Source organism: Python bivittatus, unplaced genomic scaffold (genome assembly GCF_059951505.1).
Source record: "Python bivittatus isolate LINGU-HERP-01145 unplaced genomic scaffold, Pbiv_v1 ctg000480_np1212, whole genome shotgun sequence".
Lineage (NCBI taxonomy): Eukaryota > Metazoa > Chordata > Lepidosauria > Squamata > Pythonidae > Python > Python bivittatus.
In genome coordinates this window covers 100188180-100213251 of record NW_028277075.1, presented here as the reverse complement: position 1 = coordinate 100213251, position 25072 = coordinate 100188180, and the positions used below count along the sequence as shown (strand labels likewise).

Below are 25072 nucleotides of genomic sequence, written 5' to 3'. Positions count from 1 at the left end.
AGGCCCCATAGTAGTGGTGTTGAGTAGTGTTGAGTGCTGATGAGATGACAACAGAACAAATTACCATCTTTATATCACTGCCCTGTCTACTGCATTCCTTGCTAGCTACCAACATTTTTCTTATACCCAAAGAAAAGGCTATAATAGAGGAAGCATAGTTATAAGGATTTCAGCATACTTTAAAAGTGTTAGAATGTGGGCCCCTGCCCACAGCTGAACTGAAATGTTTTCCACTCATTCTTGAGTCCAGAGAAAACAGCATCAGCCTTATGGTCCCCATTGCTAATCACGATCCCACTTCTACTACCTGTTAAGTTACTGAAGTCAACTAACTTCTTTCCAAGGTAATGGATGACAAAGGGCTCTTCTGCATGACTTGCTTACTCCCAGCAGGCAATCCTTTCACAATCATATTGAAAGGGTATGCATGGACAACAAGACCCTTGGCTCACCCTTTCCGGAAGAGAGACAGCTTGCAATGTGGCTTCCTGCTGGGATGGAATGTGGAATGTCCAGCAAGTCCTGGGAACATGGTGGAGAAACAGGAACATGGCAAAAGAGACACCTCAGTCTATGGTAGGGGAGAAAGCTGCCGAAGGACACTCAAGAGTCTTATGCCAGGTGAGACATTCTGCAGACATGACTTTGGCAGGCTCTCAAGATTCTGTATGTTGCCCTCCTAGAAATAAAGATCTTTCCAGAAATCCAAGTGGTTCTTGTTTTTGAGTCTGCCTGCCTGGCAGGGCTTGACACCTGCTGTATTTCAAAAGTGGGGCTTCCTGACTTGCACAGGCATGAGCCTGGATATGTGTTTTCTCTCCCATGCATTCTCTTCTCAATGTATTCTCCATGTGTTGCTGAAACCTCCTGTGCTTTGTGAGGCAGGTCTTGGGCATTTCATGGATTCCTTCTCTATCTCTGATAAGCAGTGCTCTGAAGTATTAGTTCCCCATTCAGACCTGCAACCAGTATTCCCATGTGGAAGGCAAGCAATAACTGGTCAGAGATGACCAGTGAATAACTAGACTTTTCCCCCCACTTCCAATGGCGGGCTGATGAAACAGTGGGCCATTTATGTTTTACTAACTGGGTGAAATTGACATGAATTTAGCCAATTTCTCCTTGTACCCCAACTGTTAAATGGTGGTGTTTCCTTTCCCTGCCCAACAGTCTACAAGCTGATGTACCACACAGATAGGTGTTGAGTATGTAGGGAGAATAAATGGGGGGTGGGGGCTCATACAAAAGGTCTATCAGTGGAAACCACACGTCCACAAAACTCACCCTTGGAATGGAGAGTGATTGGCACTTGTGTTCCCCGCATGGGTGGGAGGGGTTTAGAAGCAGGGGAATCCATCAATCAGGAGCCATAGTCACCACAATTTCGAACACATTATCTAGTCAACATTATTGTCAAAGCTGAAGAAGTGGATTGAAATCTGGTCAGCAATTTCTTAAACTGGCTTGAATTCGGCAGGGGAGACAAGAAGCTAAGGCTGCTATGAGGAAGAACCCAAAGCCTGATGGAATTTATATACCCTGAAGTACCATTGGGCAGTGTCAGAATAAGGGGAAATACTACTTTAATACTGATACAACCAAGTATGGTGGGCTGGGAATGAGATGAAGACAACATCATGGGAGATGATGGCAGACAAAAGAGGTTGCTGGGGACGTGTTTGTGCTGTGATTGGGTGCAACCTGGAAAAGACTGTTATCAGGCAATGAAAACGAAACATGATTTCCAACTTTTCATCCCCACCTTGGTTCAGTCAGGGAGGGTTCTCTCTTGTTCAGAAATGAATGACAGCCCCTCCTGATGTACTTGAAGAATCATTGCTTTACTTTTGAGTAATGGTTTTAATCTCTCTCTCTCTCTCTCTCTCTCTCTCTCTTTCTCTCTCTCAAGACAGTACTGATTTCTGCTATGCTGTGGAAAATGGTGGGTTTTTAAAATAAGAATTTAAAGACGTTTATAAAAACACCAAATCATCAGATCTGGAGAGATTGGCAGATGGTGTTTTGGACACAGATTATCAAGGGGCAGAAAATAGCATGTTGAGAGTCAATTCTATCTGCCACTAGCTGGGGGAGGCAGAGGAAAAATAAGCAGATTTCTCAGTCTTGTAAGCAAAGAAAAAAAAAAAGAACTGCCCTGAGAAGAACCGCCCTGAGTGATCTGAGAAAAGAGATTTATGTAACCCGGGCTTAAACCACAAGTCACATGGATTCCCCCATGTCCTTTTTTTTGGGTGTATTTCTGGCTAGAATGGTTATGCTTTTAGCTGGCTTCCTCACTCATGCAAAACTCTTCAGTGCTGAATGAGTTCAGCTTGAATGCAAGATGTCCTTGAAGAGGCTTATTCAACAGAGTGGCAATGGCAACTGTGTGGGCTACTGTCTCAGCTCAACTTACAGCCCATCTTTGAAGCCAATCGCCGGTCCACCTTTGGACAACCAGAGAAACCAAGTGTGCCCAGACCCAACTGGGACGTGGTCCAAGGACTGCAAACAGGTACTGCTTGCTTGGGAACTTTGTAGGATTTTTTTTTTTTTTTGCCTATGATGGACATATTTATTTCCTTTCCTTGCAAATTTTGGCTAACCAGAAATACAAATGTAAAAGATGTATTTGGCAACTTAGATTCAAGCCTAAACTGGTTTAAGATGAAAGTTTTGTACCAAGAGAGTTGCCTGAACTACAGAAATTTAGTAGGAATTTAGCAGGTGATTTTGTTGTCTTCCGCTTACCTTCATGCTACTCTCTGGTTTATATACATAGAAAATGGTTTTATATCTATATGTGTGTATGTGTTTATATACACTCCTTCCGTCCTTCCTTCCTTCCTTCCTTCCTCTCCCTCTCTTCTGGGATATTTTATTTCAGGTTCCAAAATAATCCATAGCCATTTCAGTGCTATGAAAGTTGCTGGAGAGCACGGTGCCCTTTGCTTTTCTCTGTCAGACAGAAAAATGCTTTGGACGGTCTCTAGGTAGAAGAGTGGGGTTAATAAAGGGATTATCATCCCAGCTGATTTCAGTGCAATCCATAGGCAGAGCCCAGACGTAGCTTGTTCCCACAACGGCAGCCTCCTTCATCAGCTTGACTAAAGTCAGTTGTGGGAATCGCAGCCCCAGCACAACTGAAGGGTGCCAGGATGGAGAAAGCCACTTTAAAATGACCAGTCACGGGTTCTGTGCTTAAAATCAGTCCGTAGTCCAAGCCACCTTTGACACAAAATTCTGTTGCTACTTGTTAACTGTCTAGTTGTGCCAAACTAAGGACTCTGCTCCAGTTAAAAATATGCTGAGAAGGTTAGGTGGTGGTGGTGGTGGTAGTTAAACCAGGAGCAGCTCTTACTGTGTCTTTTAGGGAGCTGAGTTTTGTTCCCACAGATGTAATCTTTAACTTCAGGCAATACAGTGGTGATGTCTGAGTTTTGGATTACTTGAATAAATGTTTGCACAATTATATAGCTTAACATCCAATTTTTCAGTTTTTAAAAATGTTTGTGTGGGAGGAGAAATAAAGTGACAATGAAAAATGGCAACTCAATGTACTCCTTTTCCCTGAATCATGCATTATTTTATCATTACAACTGGCATCGACTGGTTCTCTTCTATGTTTTATTTAGTGCTTTAATTCTGGAAAACATACTTTTATCACATATATCTGCCTGATAAGCACAGGAGGGCAAGGATATTACCTGGAGGAGATAGCCCTGAATGAGAGGTATAAGATGGCCATCACTGAATAAGTTGCTTTCACCCATGAAGGCAGCTTTTGGCTGGTTAGAGGAGAAGCAAGGATTAGTTACTGAGGGTGGGTATTAGGAAGGTCCTTTGCTGGGTTTATAGAAAATACATGTTTAGCTAGGTGGATATAGGTAACTGTTGGTATTTATGCTAGTTTATTCAATGCAGAACACATTTTGGATGCCATTCTATGTCTTTTTACTTGAAAATAAGACCCACTGAATTCAGCAGAAGTTATTTCTGAGTAAACACACATTATTAATTCTGCTCTTTGAAAAAAAAATCACAGTCCCTAATTAGTTATTTGGGCTTCATTAAATTATTTATCAAGTCATATTACTTGAAATGGAGTAAGGGGGGATCAACAACATCAACATGGTGGGTGTGATTAACCAATCAAAATCCTACCCCTTTTTAATGTGCATGGCACACACTTCACACAAGTTAAAAGGCTTTGATTGGCCAGTCATGCCTGCCATTTTGGCATCATTGACTCCCCTTGAAGATGCCCCTGCAGAGTCTTGAATCTGTGTGACAATAATTTCTGCACCTGAGAGAATATCTGACATTGACCTTGTTTCTTGAAAATCAGTCACCATACCCAAATGCCCAGACAAGATGCCCCCAGCAAAACACACACACTCACTCACACACAAACCCCAAATATAGAAAACGACACAATATTTTTTTAAAAAACAAAAGTTCATTTTAAAGAGAACAAAAACCTAATTGTCAAGTGAAATAAAAATCACCCCTGAGAAACCACTCTGTCTTTCTGTGATTGCCTTAGATAAACCCTATTTTGTAGCTGTCAGCTTTCCCCTCTAGCTTAGAAAAGTTGCTGAAAATTAACATTATAATTAAAAAACAGAGAGCCCTCTGAAATTCCTCCTTCAAATACATCCCCATCTACATGTGTAAGCTAGCCCATCTATTTTAAAGCTCTCCCCAATGTTAAAGGCAGCCCTTCACCACCAAAATATTCCCCATCTCTGCAACAGACTTCACTCCAGGCACAACACTAGATATAGGCCCTCCAGGAATCCAGCCCTGATTCCATTAACTGTAGAAGTTTAAAGATTTGACATGGCTAAACAAGCTGCTTTACTGCAGATGAGAAAGAAGTCATGCATGTTTGCAAGAAGATCTGCCTACAGCGGATCACAGGAATCAAGGTCTCTATCTATGTCATCCCTAAGGTTTAAATCTTAGGCCTTTTCTTCAGCATCTTTTTGAGTCAATGGACTCTTGGTTGTCCTTTTCCCAGTCTTGACAGTTGAAGACATCTGTTCCATGTTTACATAATGATTCTGTCTAGCCTCAGAATTGTTGGTTCCCACCTTTCCAGCTTTAGTTCTTCCACCTGGATATATAGCATTAGTTATCCTGCTAAATTTGGTGCTGGAGTAAAGTTTCATCAACTGGAAATAAAATTGTTTTTCAGAGGTGGTATCATAAAGGACCATTGCACATAATGTACATTTATGTCCCACGAATTGTTCATTATCACAGTAAGTGGTAGCATGTGACAGACATTGCCTGGGCTAGGAAGCTGAATAGGGACAGGCCTGGTTAGTTCATGGATCGAAAATCTCAGGAAATCCCAATTTAAAAAAAAAAAAAATCTAAGAAGAAAGTAATGGAAAACCACAATTGTATCATTGCCAAGAAAATGGCAGGGACACATCCATGAAGCCACTGAGGATTTACTTTATTTTTATAGTTGTTCAGTGGTCAGTAGATATTGTCATATAACCAAATTTAACTCAAGGCAACCATATAAAATGGTTTTAGCTGTTTTTATGTTTTCCCTAGTTTTATATGCCACCCAGAGTCCTCTGGAGTTGGGCAGCCAATAAATTTAAGCAAACAAACAAACAAATAAGTAAATAATACAAGGACCCAACTCATATAGTGTCATGCTTCAAACGGGCTTCTGCTTTTCCAGTGAAGCAAAGTTCACAGCATTCTTTTGAGTTATGAACATCATGTGTATGACCATGTACAGTATGTGACATGGTACCTTATCTACTGATTAATCACTGTATAAATTATTGTAAAGATGTTTGAACTGACTCCTGCTATAGTTTCTTAAGTAGCGCCAAGTTGCCAAGTTGATCAGATTTAGCAAATTCCCACTAAAAACTCTCTGCAACTGGAATGGGCCCTAGCAACAGGATCAAATATCTGCAGATACAGTCTCTGGTTGTTGTTGTTTTGCATAGTTCATCGATATCCTTGAATGAGGAGTCTATTTCAATATAGCATTTTGTTCAAATCCTGTAAAAGTTTGGGAAGAATAAATAAACTGTAAGTTGCATGTAGTAACAAAAGGGGAAATACAAATTTGACTAGAATTAGAAAGGCACATAATTGTTCATCACATAACTTTAAACAATTAACAAATTAGCATGTCATGTATAAAATTTATCAATAACATGTTTATGGCAAAATGAAGGAAGGGTTCCCCTCACCCATCCTAAATTGCTGTGGTAAGATCTTCATAGATTTGAAGAGAGCTTTAGATGACTTTGTGAAGAAGAAGTTGAATGAGATGCCCACATTGAGAAGAAAGGTATCTCTTGCTCAGGGAGGCTTATTGACGACCAAAGATGGACCTGTCAGTGGCTACTAGGCATGATAGCTACTCAAATGAATATACTTCTGCTAGTAGCTAAGGATGGAAGATGGCTATTGTGGTTATGATCTACAGTACATGTGAAGTAGATAACTGTGGGAAAGTTGGTTATGAACAAAAGAGACCTTTGAACCTCTTTAAATGCTCTAAGCCCTCTAAATTGGGGTCAGTCAATACAAGATTTCTAATTCAGTTATGCTGGCCAGTTTCTCACCCTGGTGAAGTATTCAGGAAAGCAATTCTGTTGTTTATTTCATTATTAAGGATTTATATTTCTCCACATGCAATGTTTTCATCATATTAATGATTTTATTTGATAGAAAAAACTTTTTGTGTGTGTGATGGAACTAATTCCCTTCTCTCCATTTCTATTTCTAGTTTGCTTTAAGTAGAACGAGTTTCATAATCAACTCTTCTGGCCCACATAGGTAATAAAGATATTACTTTGCTATTTCCTTTTATTATTTGTTTATTATGCTCCAGCTGGTAAAGCAACAAATGTGTAGGAAGGCAGAGGAGCATAATGAATGGTCAAGATGTAAGCATGAGATTACTGCAGTGAAATATGTGGGCTGTACAGAGGTGAAAAGATTAAATAATTCAGAAGGGCAACCTGTCTGTGAATCCAGTAACAATACAGTTATTATGCCATATTGTGGCAAAATGGCATTAGAGGGATAAAGTGGATATGTATATTAACTTAGCTTAAAAAAATCTCTTGAAATACATTGCATGCAAGATCATTTCTATGGTAAAGAAACTGTCGATTGATCTGGTAGCAAATGCACAAGGAAGTGACCATCATTCTGTGTTCTGTTAACTTCACAATCTGGTTTATCCAACCAAATTGGGAAGCCAAGTATGTAACCTAAATGGATTGAGACAGAGAATGAATATGCTGAATAAACATTTTTTTTAACTGTGTGCCATTGTCCCAAAAATTATGCCAGGGAGATAAATATGAACATAAATTGTGAGCTGGGGGAGATGTGAGATAATAGCACAATTGCTGCACACTTTGCCCCAACTTGATTTCTCAGCTGGGCCCTTTGTTAACTTTTTCACATGTTGAACTGATCTAGCCTTCCCCCTTCAGAATGATAAGCAGCTATCTGCTTTTACTATCATGACTGTAGCCCATTTTGACTCAATAGAACCAAAAACTCTGTCAGCTCTATTTCTTTACCTTTTTTGAGTTCCATCCTGGAAACCCTCACCTTGCACTGCATTTTATCTCATTCGTACAATTTGGTTTATTTCAGCCTGCTTCTCCATTCCACTCATCTTCATTCTAGAGCCACCTTCTCCAATGTGGTCCCCTCCAGATGTTTTGGGATTTTATGTTACTTAAAGACTGCTGGAGGTCACCAGGCTGGAGAACTATTTGATCTCCTTGATGTATGAGTTTGCTGTATTACTTTTGTTATCAGTAAAGTTGAAGATTATTTTACATGAAAAGCCCTATTCAAGTATTATGATTTGTTTTTTCACAATATCTGTTAATCACTACTGATACCAGTATTAGATGGCATAGCTTAACAAGTTCTTCCGGTCTATATTTTTTTTTATGCAGAAAGACATTCAGAATCTTCAAAGAAGACAATGAAACATTTGGATTTGAAATCCAGGTGAGGCTTTAACTTTGTGAATAGATGTCTCCATGTCTAACACGTGGCACAGCAAATAGTTCTAGAAGGGCAAAGGGCTTCAGCAAAGGGCACTCATTAGTACTTGCAGAGATCCTGGTGTTCCTCACTTATTGATGCCCACCTTGGCTCATTCTACAACGGTCGCTGGGTCTGCAAGTTTCCTTTTCAATTTTGTACAGTGTTCTGCATCAAGCGTTCTGGGGCATTGTGGAAAATTGAGACGGCAGTTCCCTACCAGCCTTGGAGTGTTACTGCTGTTGAGTGTGGCATGAATGACGCAGAAGGCCCATCAGAAGCATTTTGCTCAAGGAACTTCCAGTCACACGCTGGTGCTGGGTCTTGAAGGAACAGACATCAAATCTACCCTCATTGATGAAGCTGGTGGAGCAATCTCGGGCCACTGACTCTTTGTCTACTGTGTCTTGCATTGCAAATCTTTAGAGAGAAACCATAAAATTGCCTGGATGTATCTATGAAGTCCCTAGAGTTAACTTATCCTGAAGGAGACTTTCCTTTCTTAGAAGGGGAATAGTGATATATGCTGTTCTTAATTCTTTGAAGAAAACATGGGACTACGTGATATGGACAGGCTGAAAATACAAGCAAAAGAAGAGGGAATGCTGAACCACTTCTTAAACATCTTAGCTATTCCTATGTGGAAGAGGGCAGATGTGTGCGTGTGTGTCTGTGTGTGATTTTGTTCCTTGCCACTAAAATATATGCAGAGTTCATATTTTATAATTGTTGACCATGCATTTCTGTATAATTCTGGAGAATTAAAGAGGAGGACCACAGTGGTGTCCATGGCAAGTGGCCCTGATGCCCAAATGACAATAAGCATGTGATTTCTGATTCAATTCCCTAAGTCATGGCATTTGCCTGCTGACATCACAAGTGTCATCCTTTGTCACCCTGCCCACCGCCCAGTTGACTGTGGAGGGCCCCTCTTTCAAGTGAGAGGCCATTGCTCAGTAATTGCCAAGACAGAAAGAAAGTAGATTATGTGTTCTTCTCAGAGCCAGCCCTAACATGGGGCAAAATGAGTCATTTACCCTGGATGGGTCAGATGCCAGGAGGTATCCACATTGCGCTGTGAAGAGAGTTGAGTGTCATGTAACCTGAGCTGCACCTCTAAGTTAGCTTATTCCCTTCGGATGCAGGGAAGGGGGCTATCCTTTTCAGAGCTGAAGAACATTCAACTGCCAATCCAATCAGATTTTGTATATGGAATAGAAGAGGATGCTACCTTCTCCTTTGTCATGGGCAGCAAAATGTTTGGGTCCTGGTCCTGGTCCTGGTCCTTGCTTCTTTCCTTTCAGGGTGTTTGGGAGAGGGAGGGGGTCAAGAGGGTAGCCACAACTCTGTGCAAAGCACATTTTAAAAGGTGGGGGGTTTCAGTTGCATGGTTGTGGCTGCTCTCTTGACTTTTTTGACACTCCCCAGACATCCCTGTTCCCTTTTCATCCCTTTGCAGCATCTCTAAAAGCTGAGTATCACACTGTGGAACAGTGCAGGGAGTCTCATGTAGCGCAAGGGCAGGGCTTCCTCCTAATCACATTGCTGCAGCTTGGTAATCATTCATACGCAATGAAAGGACAGGACAGCCCAGTTGTTGGGTGGGAAGCCTGTTTTTTTCCTCTGATTGTTCCTGTTTTTTTTTTCTTTAAAGGATCAAAAGAGGAAATGCTTATTTTAGCATTTGACACGTGAAGCTTTCCAATGAATTGATGGGAATGGGCAGTTTGGCAGAGACGTTAGGCAAGTTCATGTAGGAAGCTCAGGATAGCGGCTTACGTTGCCAAGAAGAAACACACCACCAAAAAAGGAAGACAAAAGAAGTCATCGTTTAACATATTTTAGATTTGTATCAATGGAAGCTTAAATATAAAAGGGATAATTTAAATAAAATACACTAGCCCTCAGCACAGTGAGGAAATAGGGGTCTATGGGATCCATCTGTCTGCTAAGTCTACTAATTGTTGCCCAACGTTTTAAGGGCTTGGACTGGACAACCCTTCCAATGGAAGACATTTTCCAACAGGCTGAATTCACATGACATGCTTACCCCTGGTTGATTTACTCCCCTTCATCTGTTGGATTTGTGGGATGAACTAGTCATGTGATAACTGACCATCTAATTCAGAGCCTGCACAGCTATCCAGGCTAAAATGTGGTTGACTTCTCAATGAGTCATGTGAACCCAGCTAAAGCAACAAGCTATTCTTTGAAAAGGGGGGCAGATGGCCACCCTGATGGTACCTATGAGTTGGGGCCACAAGCTGCAAGATAGAGTTTCTCTTCTAACAGCAATTTGTTTTGTTTTTATTTTAATTCTTCCATTTCAGTGCCAAAGTAATCATTTAATGGAAATTTGCACTTACATTTCCAACGTGAAAAAAGGAAGCCCTGCCTCTCTTACTGGACTCCAACACGGTAACTAATCTTTCCTCATCTTAGCATCCTCATGGTTTAGCTGATCACATTTCTGAGGATGTAGAAGGGTTGATAAATGACAAAATGCACTTATGGCACTTCATTTTGCAATTGTCATAGGTTATATCCTGATCAATATCAATGGAGTGAGCACCAAAGGACTAAGTCACAAAGAACAGATGGACTTGATTAAATCATCTAGGAATCTTTTAAGGTAACCACGAAGCCTTGGGCTTGTGTCTGAGCTTATATTTGTAACATTATTTGTTACTGATTGTGGTGGCCATTGCATTAATTTTTCACATACTAATGTGCTAAGTAATATGGTTGCTTTCTCTTGATTGGAAAGCCATTACAAATAAGAGCAAACACATCCCTGTACAAGGGTGGAGAAATGGTCAGGATGATCTTATGATGGATGAATGAGATCCATCATGACAAATGGATGAGGATTCAGTTGCAGTGCTCTGCCACTTAAAGTTACAGCTTCCCCAAATATCAGACATAGCGGATAATCAGCTAGTTGTTCTTTTCTCTCATGGTTTTCATGAGATGCAGCAACTAGGAGAACCACCTTTCTCCTTGTTTCTCCCTTTTGACTAGTTGGAGGCATGATTAAGTGGCATTCTTTTGCAAATATGTTCATTTCTTAACTACTGGCACTTGTTTCTTTTAACCTTTAGTCATCTGAACTACCTTTTGGCTCAGATAGGGGAGACTTGCAACCCATAGCCCCATTTTTGCAGCTCTACAGAGTGGCAAATTCACAGCAGGTACCATTTGCAGTAAAATGGCAATTTCTGCCAGATTGATTTTCCTCTCCCTCTCCCTCTCCCTCTCCCTCTCCCTCTCCCTCTCCCTCTCCCTCTCCCTCTCCCTCTCCCTCTCCCTCTCTCGGTTCAGCCTAACCAGAATCCAATTTTTTAGCAATATATATTTTTAATTGTCCAAAATGTTGCTCCATCAACTCCAATGGTATCCTTATCATGGCCTCCAAAGGCCTTTGTGGCTGACCATGATGGAAAAAATTGCCCCCAAGTCAAAAACATTTGCCCACTCCAGCTTTTCTTTGCCTCCTAAATGATATTCATTTCTGTATGCTGTCTTTCTCAAATGGTCTGACCTAAAACAGCTCTTGCTTGCATTCTTGGGTTTATATTGCCATTATAAAATTGTATAAAAAAATGACGATGATGATGATGATGATAGTAATGCAATTTATTGATTGGACAACAACGATAATGATGATGATGATGATGATGATGATGATGATGATGATGATGATGATGATATTGGTAATGCAATTTATAGGTTAGACACTGTGAATGAAGCCCTGATTATGAAAAGAATGGAACTGGAAACGAAGCTGCAGTGTATGAAGGTAGGATTTAGATGTAAAATGAAAGCAAGGGTGTGTATTGGTTTCAGCCAGATTCTGAGGTGAAGGGGACCCCTTTGGACTGCTCAGTGAGGCAAAGATGGGTCCCAGCAAAAGCAACCCCCACTGAATCAGGATTACCATGAAGCTTTGTGAGCAATCCAGTGCTTTTGGGTGCAACAGAGAGGCAAACAGTCTGCAAAAGAAGTCTATGTCCAGGTTTATTCCTCCATAAAAAGCCAGACTAGATAGAGGGAGGAGAATCAGATGACTGACTGACCTATATTGGGACCACCTTTAAATGAAAATATTTGATGTCAAAGTCAACTCCTCCACTTATATATTTGGTATTTGGCAGGATTTGTCTCCATGCTTTATAGCTACAGATATAAACTCAACCTGTTAGAAAATAATGAAGTTACAGGCACTCCTATTTATTATTACTTGTTTAAAGTGCAAAATTCAGTGAAGTTACCTTAAGACTCTGCCTTCTATTTCTATAAATTTGGAAAACATTCTTGCCAAAAAGAAGCAATTTTGGGGTGGGCAACTTTCACAAAGTTTGCCCTTCAATGCTATGGTAGTTAAGATAATGTGACCAGGACCAGGGAGACCCAGATTCAAATCCACTGTCAGCTATGGAAACTCACTGGGTGATGTTGGACAAGTCATTCTCTCTCAACCCAACCTACCTTACAGGGTTTTTGTTGTGGAAAAAAAAAATAGAGGAAGAGAGTATACACCACTGCCTTTTTCTCCTGGAAGAAATTCAGGCTATAAATCAAATAAATCAAAAATTAAAGAAGCCCCCACTCCACTATTTCTTTGCAATTGGATGAGTCTTTACCTTATGATCCATCATGCCTGCAAATGACATCCCATTTCTAGTTAGACCTCAGATTGTCCACTTCTTCTCTTTAGTGCTAGCTCTCAATGTGCCAGAAAAAGTTAGGGGAACAAAGGGGCCAAAACTGAGGAACTGGGGTGATCCCTTTGCTAAAGCAAGGAGAATTGGAAAATGGCAATCCACAAACTTTTAGGTACACCATATAAACCTGGAAATCCACGTCAGCCCTTTTGTAGTTCCCTAGATTCTGTCCATATAATGTTTAGGCTCCCTAGAGTAGAAAGACCAGGCATAAATTATATAAACTACAAAGGTTCCAGAAGTGAATTGTTCCAACAGTTGTAAGAAAAGCCCAATCTGTGGAAGTAGCACTTGGGATTTGCTTATACCCTTGCTATCAGTCTATGTGGGGATGGCCAGTCTGAATGAGAAGCCCTGTGCCCCTCCCACCCACCTGACCATCAGTTCCCCAGTACAGATCATAACTTCATAATTAACTGCATACTAGGATACCTCTGGGCTACGCTGCAGTGGGTTGTCTGCCTGCTGATGGCTTTCCCACTCTGAAAATTGCCACCAAGTTGTGATATTTAATAAGACCAAAGAGGCAAATTAGTATTAGTGTTTAACCAAAACCTACCCAATTTCTGGAGTGCAGCAACTAGCTCACCACTCAAAGGGCAGCTCTGGCCCTGAGCCTCCAAGAAACGATGCATCTAAATAATGCTTGAAGTACAACCCATACTGTAACTTCCTCAGTACATTAAGTCATTTAGTATTATGATGGAAAGCTATCCGGCTGCATTGAAGTAGTTGAGACCTGCATTTATACAAAAGAAGAGTTCAAATAAGACTGTCCCCAGTCCTGAGATATTTCCAGGACAGGTTCTTCACAATGACAAGTAACCGAAGCATGGAGTCACCATCTGTTAAAGACTGTGTTATATTTCAGAGCAGTTTCCAAATTACAAGGCTCTGTTTCCCTTTCACAGAAAACTTTGCAAGATAAGTTGGCTGAGCTCCAGGCCATATGCTTACAAGAAAAACACCTTGCTCGTGGTAAGTCTGAATGTCCTGTTGCAGAAGTAAGAAATGGTAACACCCAATTTCTGTACAGATCTGATGCAAACTCCGTTAATATTTGTGAAGTTGCTGAGTTTCAGTTTTATTTGGATTGTTCTAAGGAAGCTCTGAAGAAGAATACGGGTCATATGCTTCTTTTACAAATGATACATTTACAGCAATCTTTACTGTGGGCGTGCTACATCCAGGAAGTTATATATTAAGATAAAGAAGCGATTTTTCCCCTTGCCATTCTTATGGTTATTTGCATTATGTATTGCTTAGTTTTATTATTGTTCCTTATTAACCATTCCCCAATAAACTTTTATGAAGGTCAACATATAGATATAGCACATATATTAAGTAAACAAGCAATCATTTTTCTGTCTGGCTCCTATCAGTTTTTCTGGGTGATTTGGAAAATCACTCTTTAAGTCATGTCACGATACATGGAGTGCTCCAGAGACTTAAAAATCATGCTTTAGGAAACTTTGCCCAGTTCTGATCAACATTTAGGACTTTCAATGGGGATGTGATTTGTTTAGCTCTTTGACACATTCATCAAATATGCAAATCTTGGGTTTGGCTCAGCTGTAATTTGAATTGGAATGATAGGCAAAAAGATCTATGAATGGGACTCAATTGAAGGGCGACAGATTAGGCTAAGGGATCATTAATAAAGTAAAAGCCCAATTGCAATCTGACATCCTAATGCTGGCTCAGCAAAAATAATACTTACCATTTGCATAGCATTTCAAATATTGAAAATACGATGCATGCATTAGCTAATCATAATCCTCATGGCACCCTTTTAAGGTAAGTCCATATTATGTTTTCTCTTTCCACAAAGTGAGGACTTCACACTGAGGGAAAGTAGCTTGGTCAAACCCATGGAAGGAGGTAGTAAGGCTGAAATAAGGTTGGAACCTGGACGTTCTAATCGATAGCTTAGCCGCCAGAGATTGAAAATCATTGAAACTACAATTCCCAGTGTTGTTCTCCATTGGCTTTGCTGGCTGGGTATCATAGCAATTTATTGTCTCTTCTAGTGTCAACCAAGCATTGTTTAGGCCAAAATGACACCAATGAGAATAGGCTTCCTTATTGCTTCAACAGTGGCTGAGCAATGCTGTGAAGAATTTACCTATGACTACTGAGGAAATGGCCTTAAAGGTTGCTGGGAATTGTAACCCAGCAACATGTAGAAGCTTTCAGGTTAACCTCATGCCTGACCTCCAGCTCTCATACTCATACAGAATAAGTCTGGTAGAACACAGAAGTAGGGAATTTAACTCTTTTGTTCCACATGTGGGGGTTTCCAGTATTTTCCCAGTAATCAAATGGTATTTTTGGTGTTCTTCTGGTACAAACAAACATTTCTGAGAATATAATGCTTGCTTTCTTCCACTGTTTTGGGGTTTTTTAGGAGAACTGTGCTCACTGCCAGATTCTGCAGGATTAGAAGAACCTAGTATCTTTGGTGACCGTACTGGATCAGAATCAGCATTGGGCAATAAGCCCCGATTTTCCAGCGAAAGCAGCTGTTTAAGCCGCCTTAGCTCAATGACAGTGGATAGTGAGGACAGTTTTTACCAATCCAGTGATTCTGAAGACCCTGCTAAGGAGATTTTCAGCCGACAGTCAAGCACAGAAGATGACTGCTTTCTTCCAACTAGTGGCAATGAAGTGAAGAAGACATCATTGAGAAGGCACCAGAGTATCAGTGTGACTAGCAATGTCTCTAGATCTCCTTCAAAGAATAGAGACAACTTCTCAAAGATCTTTGGGACTCTCCCACGGAAAAGCAGAAAGGGGAGCGTTCAAAGGAAGCTGTTGACTTTCATTCCTGGCCTTCACTGAGCTGTGAAAGAGAAAGAAAGTTGTGTTTGACAATGGAACAAGTTCAGAATGACATAGTTCATGGAAACCTTGGGCAGCAATCTGCATTTCTGAAATCAAATTAGGCCTGCATGTTATATTCTCAGTCAGTAAATCAACGGAAATGAAATAAATCGTTTGGACTGATAGGATTTTTTTTTCCTGATATAGTTTCAAGACAACCAGAGTGATAACATACATTTGGGAGTTATTTGTGGATTTTTGGTGGGAGGCAGGTGTGATGGTGACTAGAGTTATTGCCTAGTAACATTACTACAATGTAGGCCTGAAACAAAGGCAGCAATCTGTAGGAACTAAGACTTCACAAAGCTACTTCTTCTGTAAGCGTTCAACTGCTAGCAAGGAAAAAAACCCATTTATTTTCTAAATAAGAAGAATATATGTACATCTCTCTCTATATATATATATGTATATATATCTAAAGAATATATGATATTATGATCACATGGGAGAAGCTGTATATGAACCAGAAATCTGTGTGGGTATGTTCACAGAAATGCAGTGATTTCTATGATCAGAATAGTTTGGAACAATATAAAGATCACAAAGCCAACTGCAATAAAGATGAGAACTGAAATAGCCTCACAGACCAGTATATTCATCTATCTAGAGTTCACACATTACTTCTTGTGGAGGAACTTAAGCTTGAGTAGGCCCAAAGGAAATGTTGGTAGCATTACTGAATTACAATAATAGTTACTGCTTTCAGATTTTTATAAAGAGGCCTTGGTTCACCCCCTCCTCAAGAAGCCTTCACTGGACCCTACCATACTGGACAATTTTTGTCCAGTATCTAACCTCCCCTTGTTGGGGAAGGTGATTGGGAAGGTGGTTGCACCACAGGTTCAGAGGGCCTTGGATGAAGCAGATTATCAGGATCCTTTTCAGTCAGGATTCAGACCCGGATATGGGATGGAAACACCATTAGTCATGCTTCTGGATGATATCTGGCATGGGTAGGATGGGGGCTGTGCATCCATCCTTGCCCTACTTGACCTCTTGGGGGCTTTTGATACCATTGACCATGGTATCCTTCTGGATCGGCTCAGAGGACTGGGGGTGGGCAGCATGGTGTTGTGCTGGTTTACCTCCTTTCATCCAGGGTCGATTCAGTGGTGATTGGGAGTAGAGGACCTGCCCTTGGTCCCTACTATGTGGGGTGCTAAAGGGTTCAGTGCTTTCCCTTCTCTTATTTAATATCTACATGAGGCTCCTGGGTGATCTCATCCATCTCCATGGGGTGAGGTATTATCAATACGCTGATGATACCCAATTATATACGGTATCTCTGCCCCTGGTGAATTAAGAGATGCTGTGAATGTCTTATCCTGGTGCCTGGAGGCTGTGAGGGTCTGATGGAGAACAACAGGCTTCAGCTAAATCCTGGCAAGACTGAGTGGCTTTGGGTTTTGGGGCCTACTGGTTTTAGGACTATGCCATCTTTGGTGCTGGAGGGGGTTGCCCTGCCCCAGGCAGACTCGGCGTGCAATCTGGGGCTTCTCCTAGACTCATGACTCCTGCGTGATGAGGTTGTGGCTAGGAGGGCCTTTGCACAGCTTCATGTTGTGCACCAGTTGTGCCTGTTCCTTGACTGGGAGGCTCTGCTCACAGTCACTCATGCCCGAGCCACTTCCAGATTGGACTACTGTAATGTGCTCTTCAAGGCTACCCTTGAAGAGTATCCAGAAGCTTCAACTGGTACAGAATGCAGTGGCAAGGGCAGTTATGTGTGCTCCTAGAACAGCATATATTAAACCTCTGCTCCACAAGCTGCATTGGCTGCCAGTCTGCTTCCGGGTCCAATTCAAGGTGCTGGTTTTAATCTTTAAAGCCCTTCATGGCATGGGACTGGGTTATCTGAGGGACCACTTCTCCTCAATTACATCAGCCCATCCTAGTAGATCTGGCAGAGAAGGCATGCTGTGGGCACTATCTGCTAGGGACTTACATTTGGTGGGTCCCAGGTGACGGGCCTTCTCCACTGTGGGGCCCACCTTATGGAACATTCTCCCCCCACCCCTCAGTTTCAGGGTAGTTCCATCCCTGCTAATGTTCCAGAAGTCCCTCAAGACCCGGCTATGTCACCAGGCCTGGGGGTCCCAGGGAACCAGAGCCATTCTTAGATGGCTCCACTGTGGCTGATATATTCACTCCCTCTGTGCCTTGTGGTTTGTATATTTTAAATTTTTAATAATATTTTAATTTTTAACAAGAATTTTTTATATTTTTATAATGATTGCTTTTTATATATTTGTTGTTTTATTCAATTATTGTATACTACCCAGAGTCACTTTTTGTGAGATGGGCGGCCATATACATTTGATAGATAGATAGATAGATAGATAGATAGATAGATAGATAGATAGATAGATAGATAGATAGACAGACAGACAGACAGACAGACAGACAGACAGACAGACAGACCGCTGCTTCCTGTTCTGTGACGTCCATGGCTTATTACAGAAGAAAGCCCAGCATGGAAAGAGGAAGTGCTTTAGGACAAAGATTCTACTTCTTCTTCTTCTTTTTCTCTTTGTAAATGTAGTCAGAATAATAATTTAACCCATGGGTTTGAGTATCAGTCTTTAAGCATTCAAACTTTTTATTTGCTTGCGCACTACTTTGTGACTGAATTGACCAAGAAATGTGTCGCCTTAATATGGATGCTGAAATTCAAGTGAAATCTTCAAAAGTAGAAACACTGAAGGTCTGTCATCCAAGGCAGAAAAAATGAAAAAGAAAAAAAGAAGAGTAAGTCAAGCAGACTGAAAAATATGTCAAATTTCAATATTCAACTTGAAAAATCAAAATATTTAACATTTGGATTTGTGTTACTTAAAAGTGTTTGTATGGTTCCATCTTTGAAGTAAAATGGTTGAAACGGCAAACTTCCTGGGAGCTCAGTGTCTGGAGAATGGATGTTTTGGAGGGAGACTGATGAATTTTTCGTTCCAGGCAAAGCGTTCCCATTCATAAATCAACAAAAGAAGCATTGCTATGCTAGCACCACTTAGCAAATTTCTTCTGGTTCCTATTTCCCTTATTCAGCACCTCAGGATCTGTTACTGGGCTGATTCTGAACAGGCCTACCGTTTCCATTTCCAACACAGTATCTGGAAGTAAACTTTAATTTATCAAAGCATGCCTCTCAACTGATACAAATGTAAATAAATTAATCAGCTAAAATAATTCTCCATCACAACTCCCAGAAGAACCTTGTGGGGCAGTTGCAGTGTTGAAGTCAGTGCCTACGGTCTCAGCTTATATTATTACTTTGAGAGCAGCCGACACTTACATTTCTCTTTCCGGTGAAAATGCTCAACACTTGAGCTTTTCTGCACTGCAGCCTGAAACTGCTTGATTCCTGTGTGTAAACTGGTTGGAAATGAAGCCAGCTTATGAACCCTCTTTCTGGATCTTGGATTTCAGTACCTTCCTCTGCTTTGGTCACAGTCCTGGCCCAGTATTCTGTCTGGACCATGGCTACTAAGTCCCCCAAGAGGGGGATCCCCCTGTTTTTTTCCCCCTGCCATCCTTGCCATGAAAACAAGCACCAATCACTTTCCTTTCTTTGAACAGGTCTTTGGGGACATTGGTTTCCACTGATAGACCTTCTGTATGAGCCCCTCTACATTGTCATCCTCCCATCTGGTACATCTGCTGGTAGGCGGAAGGAAGGAAGGAAGGAAGGAAGGAAGGAAGGAAGGAAGGAAGGAAGGAAGGAAGGAAGGAAGGAAGGAGGGAGGGAAACACCACCATTTTGCCCTTCTTCCAGTCACTTGGGTAGAAAGGGAAACTGGCAGAACTCTTGTCAGGTTCATGTGTGCGCACATCCGTGTGTCCGTGTGTTTTAAATCCAAAGGGAGGGAAAAAAATGGTTCATAGGTTGAGGTCTCCTTAGAAAGGGGCAGCCCAGGAGCCCAGGAGAAAGTGATCAGGGAGGACAGTGAACACTGAAGGGAAGCATTCCTGACACACGGCCCATCAGCCAGTTGAATTTGTCTGTAATGAAATGAAAAGTAGTAGGCAAACTGTAAAGTTAGAAGACACTAAGTTGGATGTGTAGCAGGAAAAGATAGATGGAAAAGATAGGCCCATCCTGGTGGACAGAGGTGGGTAGAAGATGATACTGTATATTCCTGCCTTTAAGAAATGGTTAGTGGCCCATCCTCTACCTGGGGTAGCCGGATTGTGCAGATCAGCCCTTTGTCTCCCAAGGCTCTCAGGCTGAATGAACCAAACAGAAGGCCAACCCTACCAGCAGGCTGAGCGCAGCTGACACTTCAGACAGCAGATGAGTGGTGGCAAAGAGAGAGCCTCCCCTGTGAGAGTCCACAATCTTCAAGTACAATGGCAGATTTATTAATTTGCTCAGTTTATATCAAACCTCACCCCCACCCCCACCCCTCCCAAAAAAACCCTCCAAAAAATGATCATGGACCTTTAAAGAGGAGCAGGGCCAAACACAATTCCCAAGGCACTGTATTTATAGCTTAGAAGTATCATAGGAAAAGCCTTTGGCCTGCCATCTAAGATGTGTCCCTGAAATTCAAGCTTCCATAAATCTCGCCTGCGTATTTTAATACTCAGGAAGTTTGTAACCTCCCTCAGCTTCAGCTGAGCCCCAAATGCAGCTGGCAACTAGTGAGATCATCCCACCCAGCCTGCATGTGCTCTAGGAGTTCATGGCCAGTGCTGGATGTCTGAGGAACATTACTGGGGTTCAGCTGAACTGCCAGTTTGCTTAGACTCTGTCCGTGGCACTGGGGAGTGGAGGAGGCCAGGTTCTTCCTTCCCTTGGCTGGGCCAGCAAATGTTTTTGACAAGGTCTGATGAGGTGGCTTCATCCTTCCCTGTGACTCTTTTGGCTCCAGCCAACCATTATTTTTATCCTCTAAGAAAACTTAAGGGGTCTATTTGGGGCCAGAGGCATTATTGGAAATAAAACTGATGTTGGAGGCAACATGCCACCTTTCCATGTTTTAAAACTTTAGGTTTGAGGGAGCAGGGTGGTTAAATGTGGAAATCAAGTAGGGCAGGTGCCATGGTAGGTGAGCCTATTAGCACCTTGATCTTGTATTGGAGATCCCCCCAAATAGAATTTAAAAATAAAACTGGCTAAAACCAGTATAATAATAAAACATCTAAGATAACAATGGCCATAAGTAGTACACCAGTGGGAGCATAAATAACACCAGAGCATGATCAGGACCAATCAGTTACTGAGGTAAATTTTAAAAAGCATTCAACTTTTATTAATGGAAGTGGGTGGGAGGTATCGTAACAGGCCAAGTGATTGATGCCAAGAAGGTGAGTGAATACGCCACTTCTAGATTATTCTACACCAAATGGTTTCCAGATTGGAGTTAGACCAATGATGGCAAACCTTTTGGGCTTGGTGTGTCAAAAATTCGGAAAATGCCTAACTTGACTCTGCTGGTGTGTTGGTGTGTCACCCCCCACCCCCACCCCCACCCCCACCCCAAACAAAAGAGTAACAATTCTTTATATATTCATTTATTTAAAAAAAAATACAGTCCAAACATGTATGGTGCTATGTATTATATAAAGAAACATCAAATAGTTACAAAAATGAAATATGAGTAAAATTAGACACTGATACATGATGATAAAATAGAACTACTGGCCTAGAAGAGATGAGAAACCTAATATGTAAATACCTGAGGGAATTAAAGACATTTCACTTTGTGCTGAAAGAAGAGTGAAGGCACCAGGCAAGCTTCCATAAGGGCCAAATTTCAGAGATGGTCTGTGTATGTGAAAGTCTGTGTAAAGATATGTTGCTGGGTAACGTGTCAGAGAGGAGGACAAGAGAGCGTTGGGGAAGAGTCCTATCTCTTCTTGTTCTTAGTAACAACATTAATGTGTACAGGTCCACTTGTCAGAGCTCTGGGATTTGTAATACTTTTGTCTTGTGGTTAAAATGTGAAACAGTTCTCAAGCACAACCAAGGTTACTATCGCAACATGAATCTGAAACTGATCTACAGTTCCTGCCTGTTTTACAGAGCTAACATTACTCAGGTGGGTATATTGTCTGTTTCACTGCATCTCTAAGTTTAATATAGCAGGGGAGGGAGGAAGTGGTTTTCTATGGTGTTGCTATATACCAGCCATTTCCACAATAACTTTGGCTTTGCAGGCTTCAGGCTGATGACGTGAAACTTTCAACTGCCAGATGTTCTTTTTGAAAAAAGGCCATGAGTATACAAAGACTTGTCCTACTTGTATGGCTTTCATCTCAACACAAATACGGGTTGCAGAAGATCAGCGTGCACCTTGCAAATCTTTGTCCCCTTTCCCTGAAAATTTACCCCAATCACTTAAGTGTCACGTGTCTTGGGTTGTTTTCTCTGAGCAATGAGAAAAAAAGGAAGGTGACACTTCAGAGCCAGATGGGCTAACAAGCAACTGCAATTACATGATACTGAAACTCAGAGGAAAGAAAATGAGGACCAGCTGGACTTAGGAGAAGAAATCAGGAAGGAAAACAAGTCTGGACAACTCCTCCCTCTCCAACTGGCGCCTGCTAAAGCTCTAGAAATGTTCTGAGACAGAACTAAGAAAGTGCAGCATTTAATATCCCTCCCTTGTCAGTGTCTGACAAGCCATAGCCAGACACTGGACTGTTCTCTGCAATTATAGAAAGGGAAGCCTTCTAAAGAAGTCATCTCTAGATCCAGCCACTTTAGACAACTGTCAGCCCCTCTCCAGCTTTCCTTTCTTAGGAAAGGTTTTGGAGAAGGAAGATCCTAGATGAAATGGATTTTCTGGGCCACTAGCAGTCCATGGTAGGTTGCCAGGTAGGTTAGAGTGAAAGAGAGCTGGCCTAAAGTCATCTAGTGAGATTCTGTGGCTGAGGATGGACTAGAACCTGAGTCTCCCTGCTCCTATTTGAATATCTTAGCAACTATACCACACTGGCTCTCAAAAATTAAGCATTGCTACAAAACAAATCAAGTGGTTATTTGTTATGTATTAGCAGCATGCTTGACTCTGGTAGCTTCCTGGACACATCCATGGAGTTTTCTTAGCAACAGCATTAAAGCACTTTGCCTTATTCTGGGATTTTTTTTTTTAACTTCTTAGTTTACTCTATAGCTATAGACTTCCACTGAAATACTAACCAGGTCCAACCTTACTTAGCTTCTAAGCCCTGACATTGGCATTGGTCCACCCCCATTGCGGCCTTCTGCTCCTTTTAGAACTCTTTGTGACCTCTGAAACCATTGACTATGGTAGTCTTCTGAACTGTATGCAACCTAATAATTCCATTCCCACTTAAGTGGCAAGTCCAGTCAGTGTGCAGGGGGCAATGGTAGTTGCTCCACTGTGGGGTTCTGCAAAGTTTTCCCCTCTCCCCCATGCTGTTTAGTATATATATGAAGCCACCAGGGGAGATCATCTGTTGGTTCGGTGCATTGTATCATCACCAACGGTGATTGCCATCCCAGGCCAGAGTGGAGATGTCATCAAGATGGTTAGAGTGGTTGACAGACCCCTCATGTGGTGTTTTGGTCTATTAAACAGTTGTTGGACCTTTTTTCTTTTTAAGTTTTTGTTGTTGTTATTGTTGTTTCTTGTCTTACACTATAGGCTGTCCAAAGTCATAATAAATTAGGACAGGGTAAACATTCTATAAATAAATATTCAATTTCAGGAAATGTTTCGTTATTTTATACTCCTACTTGTAAACAGGTTCAACAACGTCTTTACATTTTTCTTTAACTTCATTTGCCTCTGTTAGATCTTTTCTATCATTACTTTTGAGAAGGGATATGCAAAATATCTAAAGCAGACATTCCAGAGATGGTTTGGCCCTAAACCAGGCCTGTTTCATTTGACACACCATGATCAGAACACTTCAAACCTCTTTTAATTTGGAGAATTTACTGCTGGAAACCACCAAACTGGCCCCCAACCCCATTACACGGTTTGGGAGCAGATTTGACATGATCTGGAGGGAAATGGAACATTCTGGAGTTCTCTGGAACATTCCGTTCCTGGATTGATGAACTTTGGACATTCCTTTTCTTAAATATGCCTACTTAATGTTCCTGTAATTTCTCTGGTCTTCTTAAAAACATCACCCATTTCTCTTTCTTGTTCTTAGTGTTTATTTGTTAACATTCTTGGCTGAGATCTCATTCCTTGTGTTTTCTTGCTTGATATAGGAAGTCTGAGTTCAGGTGCTGACTGTACATTTTTGTGTGTGTGTGTAAGTTTTATCCTCCATCTTTCTCTGACTATCATATTAGCTTATTCTGAAAGCCTCTTGAATCTGTTTTCTTTGAAATGTTACAAGCATATTGTTTTCTGCTTTAGTTTTCACAGTGACTTTGATCCCTAATCTGTCCCTGACATTACGACTGTATATCCCCTAGGTCAATTCTTAATGGCACACAACTCTTGTCAATTTTCCCTCCTTAAACTCCATCTTTGTCTTTTTCACAATTTGCACCTGGAAGTGTCTTGGCTGAGGAGCAATTTGGCACTGCAGTTTTTGATGGGTGGGTGGGTGGGATTGGACTGGTTCCACTGTGGTGATAGATAGGTTGTGAGGACCAAGAGCTTTGGAAGAGGCATCAGAGGAAAGACTCATGGCAGAGTCTAATTCTGGGACTCCTCCCCCTTTGATGACAAGTAAGCCCTGGCTCACGTTGGGATGTGTTATAAGCTGTCAGCCGGGAAGTAGCCAACTTCCCACTTTCTGAAATACGTTTCTGGTGTGGTATCATGATTCCTTTTGCCCCTTCCGTCATTTAATGCCATTCAAGGCAAAATGGCCCTGGATGAAAAATTAACACAAGAGCCAGAGTTTGAAAGAACTGTTCAGTTAAATATGGGTTTAATTTATTTTATTTTGTCAAATTTATGGCATGACCTGATAAAACTAATAAAAACCAAACAAGAACAAGACCTGATAAATCAAGACAACCAAGAAACCCACTCCTTATCTTGGAGACAGAAGAAAGAGTCTTCAAAGTTTGCTCAAAAGATAGCAGGGTTGGCCAATGTGAACTTCTGCAGGGATGCTCTTCCAGAGGGGAGGTGCCATGGCAGAGAGAGCACACGTCTTGGGACCCATCAGATGACAGTGTTTCAAGAGCTGGACCAAGGGCATGCTCACCCTAGCCCAGTGTTTCTCAACCTTGTCAACTTTAAGATGTGTGGACTTCAAATCCCAGAATTCCCCCGCCAGCATGCTGGAGAAAATTACTCCTCAGGCCCTATGTCATGATATTGTTTTAATTACATTTGATTTCCCTTTTTAGCTATATTGACAAAGTAACTCCTGCCTGATTACCTCTATCTCCACAAATAATGATTTTTTAAAATAGAAATATTGAATATGGATGTTTAGGATTTTGTATTTCTCCTTATGTTTAA

General features: G+C 41.3%; 1 protein-coding gene across 1 annotated transcript; it reads left to right on the top strand.

Annotated features, from left to right (window-relative positions):
• Positions 1 to 2229: 2229 nt before the first annotated feature.
• On the top strand, positions 2230 to 18542 carry CYTIP (cytohesin 1 interacting protein). The gene is made up of 8 exons (XM_007445492.4): positions 2230 to 2515; positions 6773 to 6822; positions 7968 to 8022; positions 10389 to 10476; positions 10597 to 10690; positions 11788 to 11857; positions 13694 to 13760; positions 15190 to 18542. Exons 1-8 carry the CDS (start codon positions 2345 to 2347, stop codon positions 15621 to 15623), a joined length of 1029 nt encoding a protein of 342 aa, XP_007445554.3. The 5' UTR covers positions 2230 to 2344; the 3' UTR covers positions 15624 to 18542.
• Positions 18543 to 25072: the final 6530 nt, after the last annotated feature.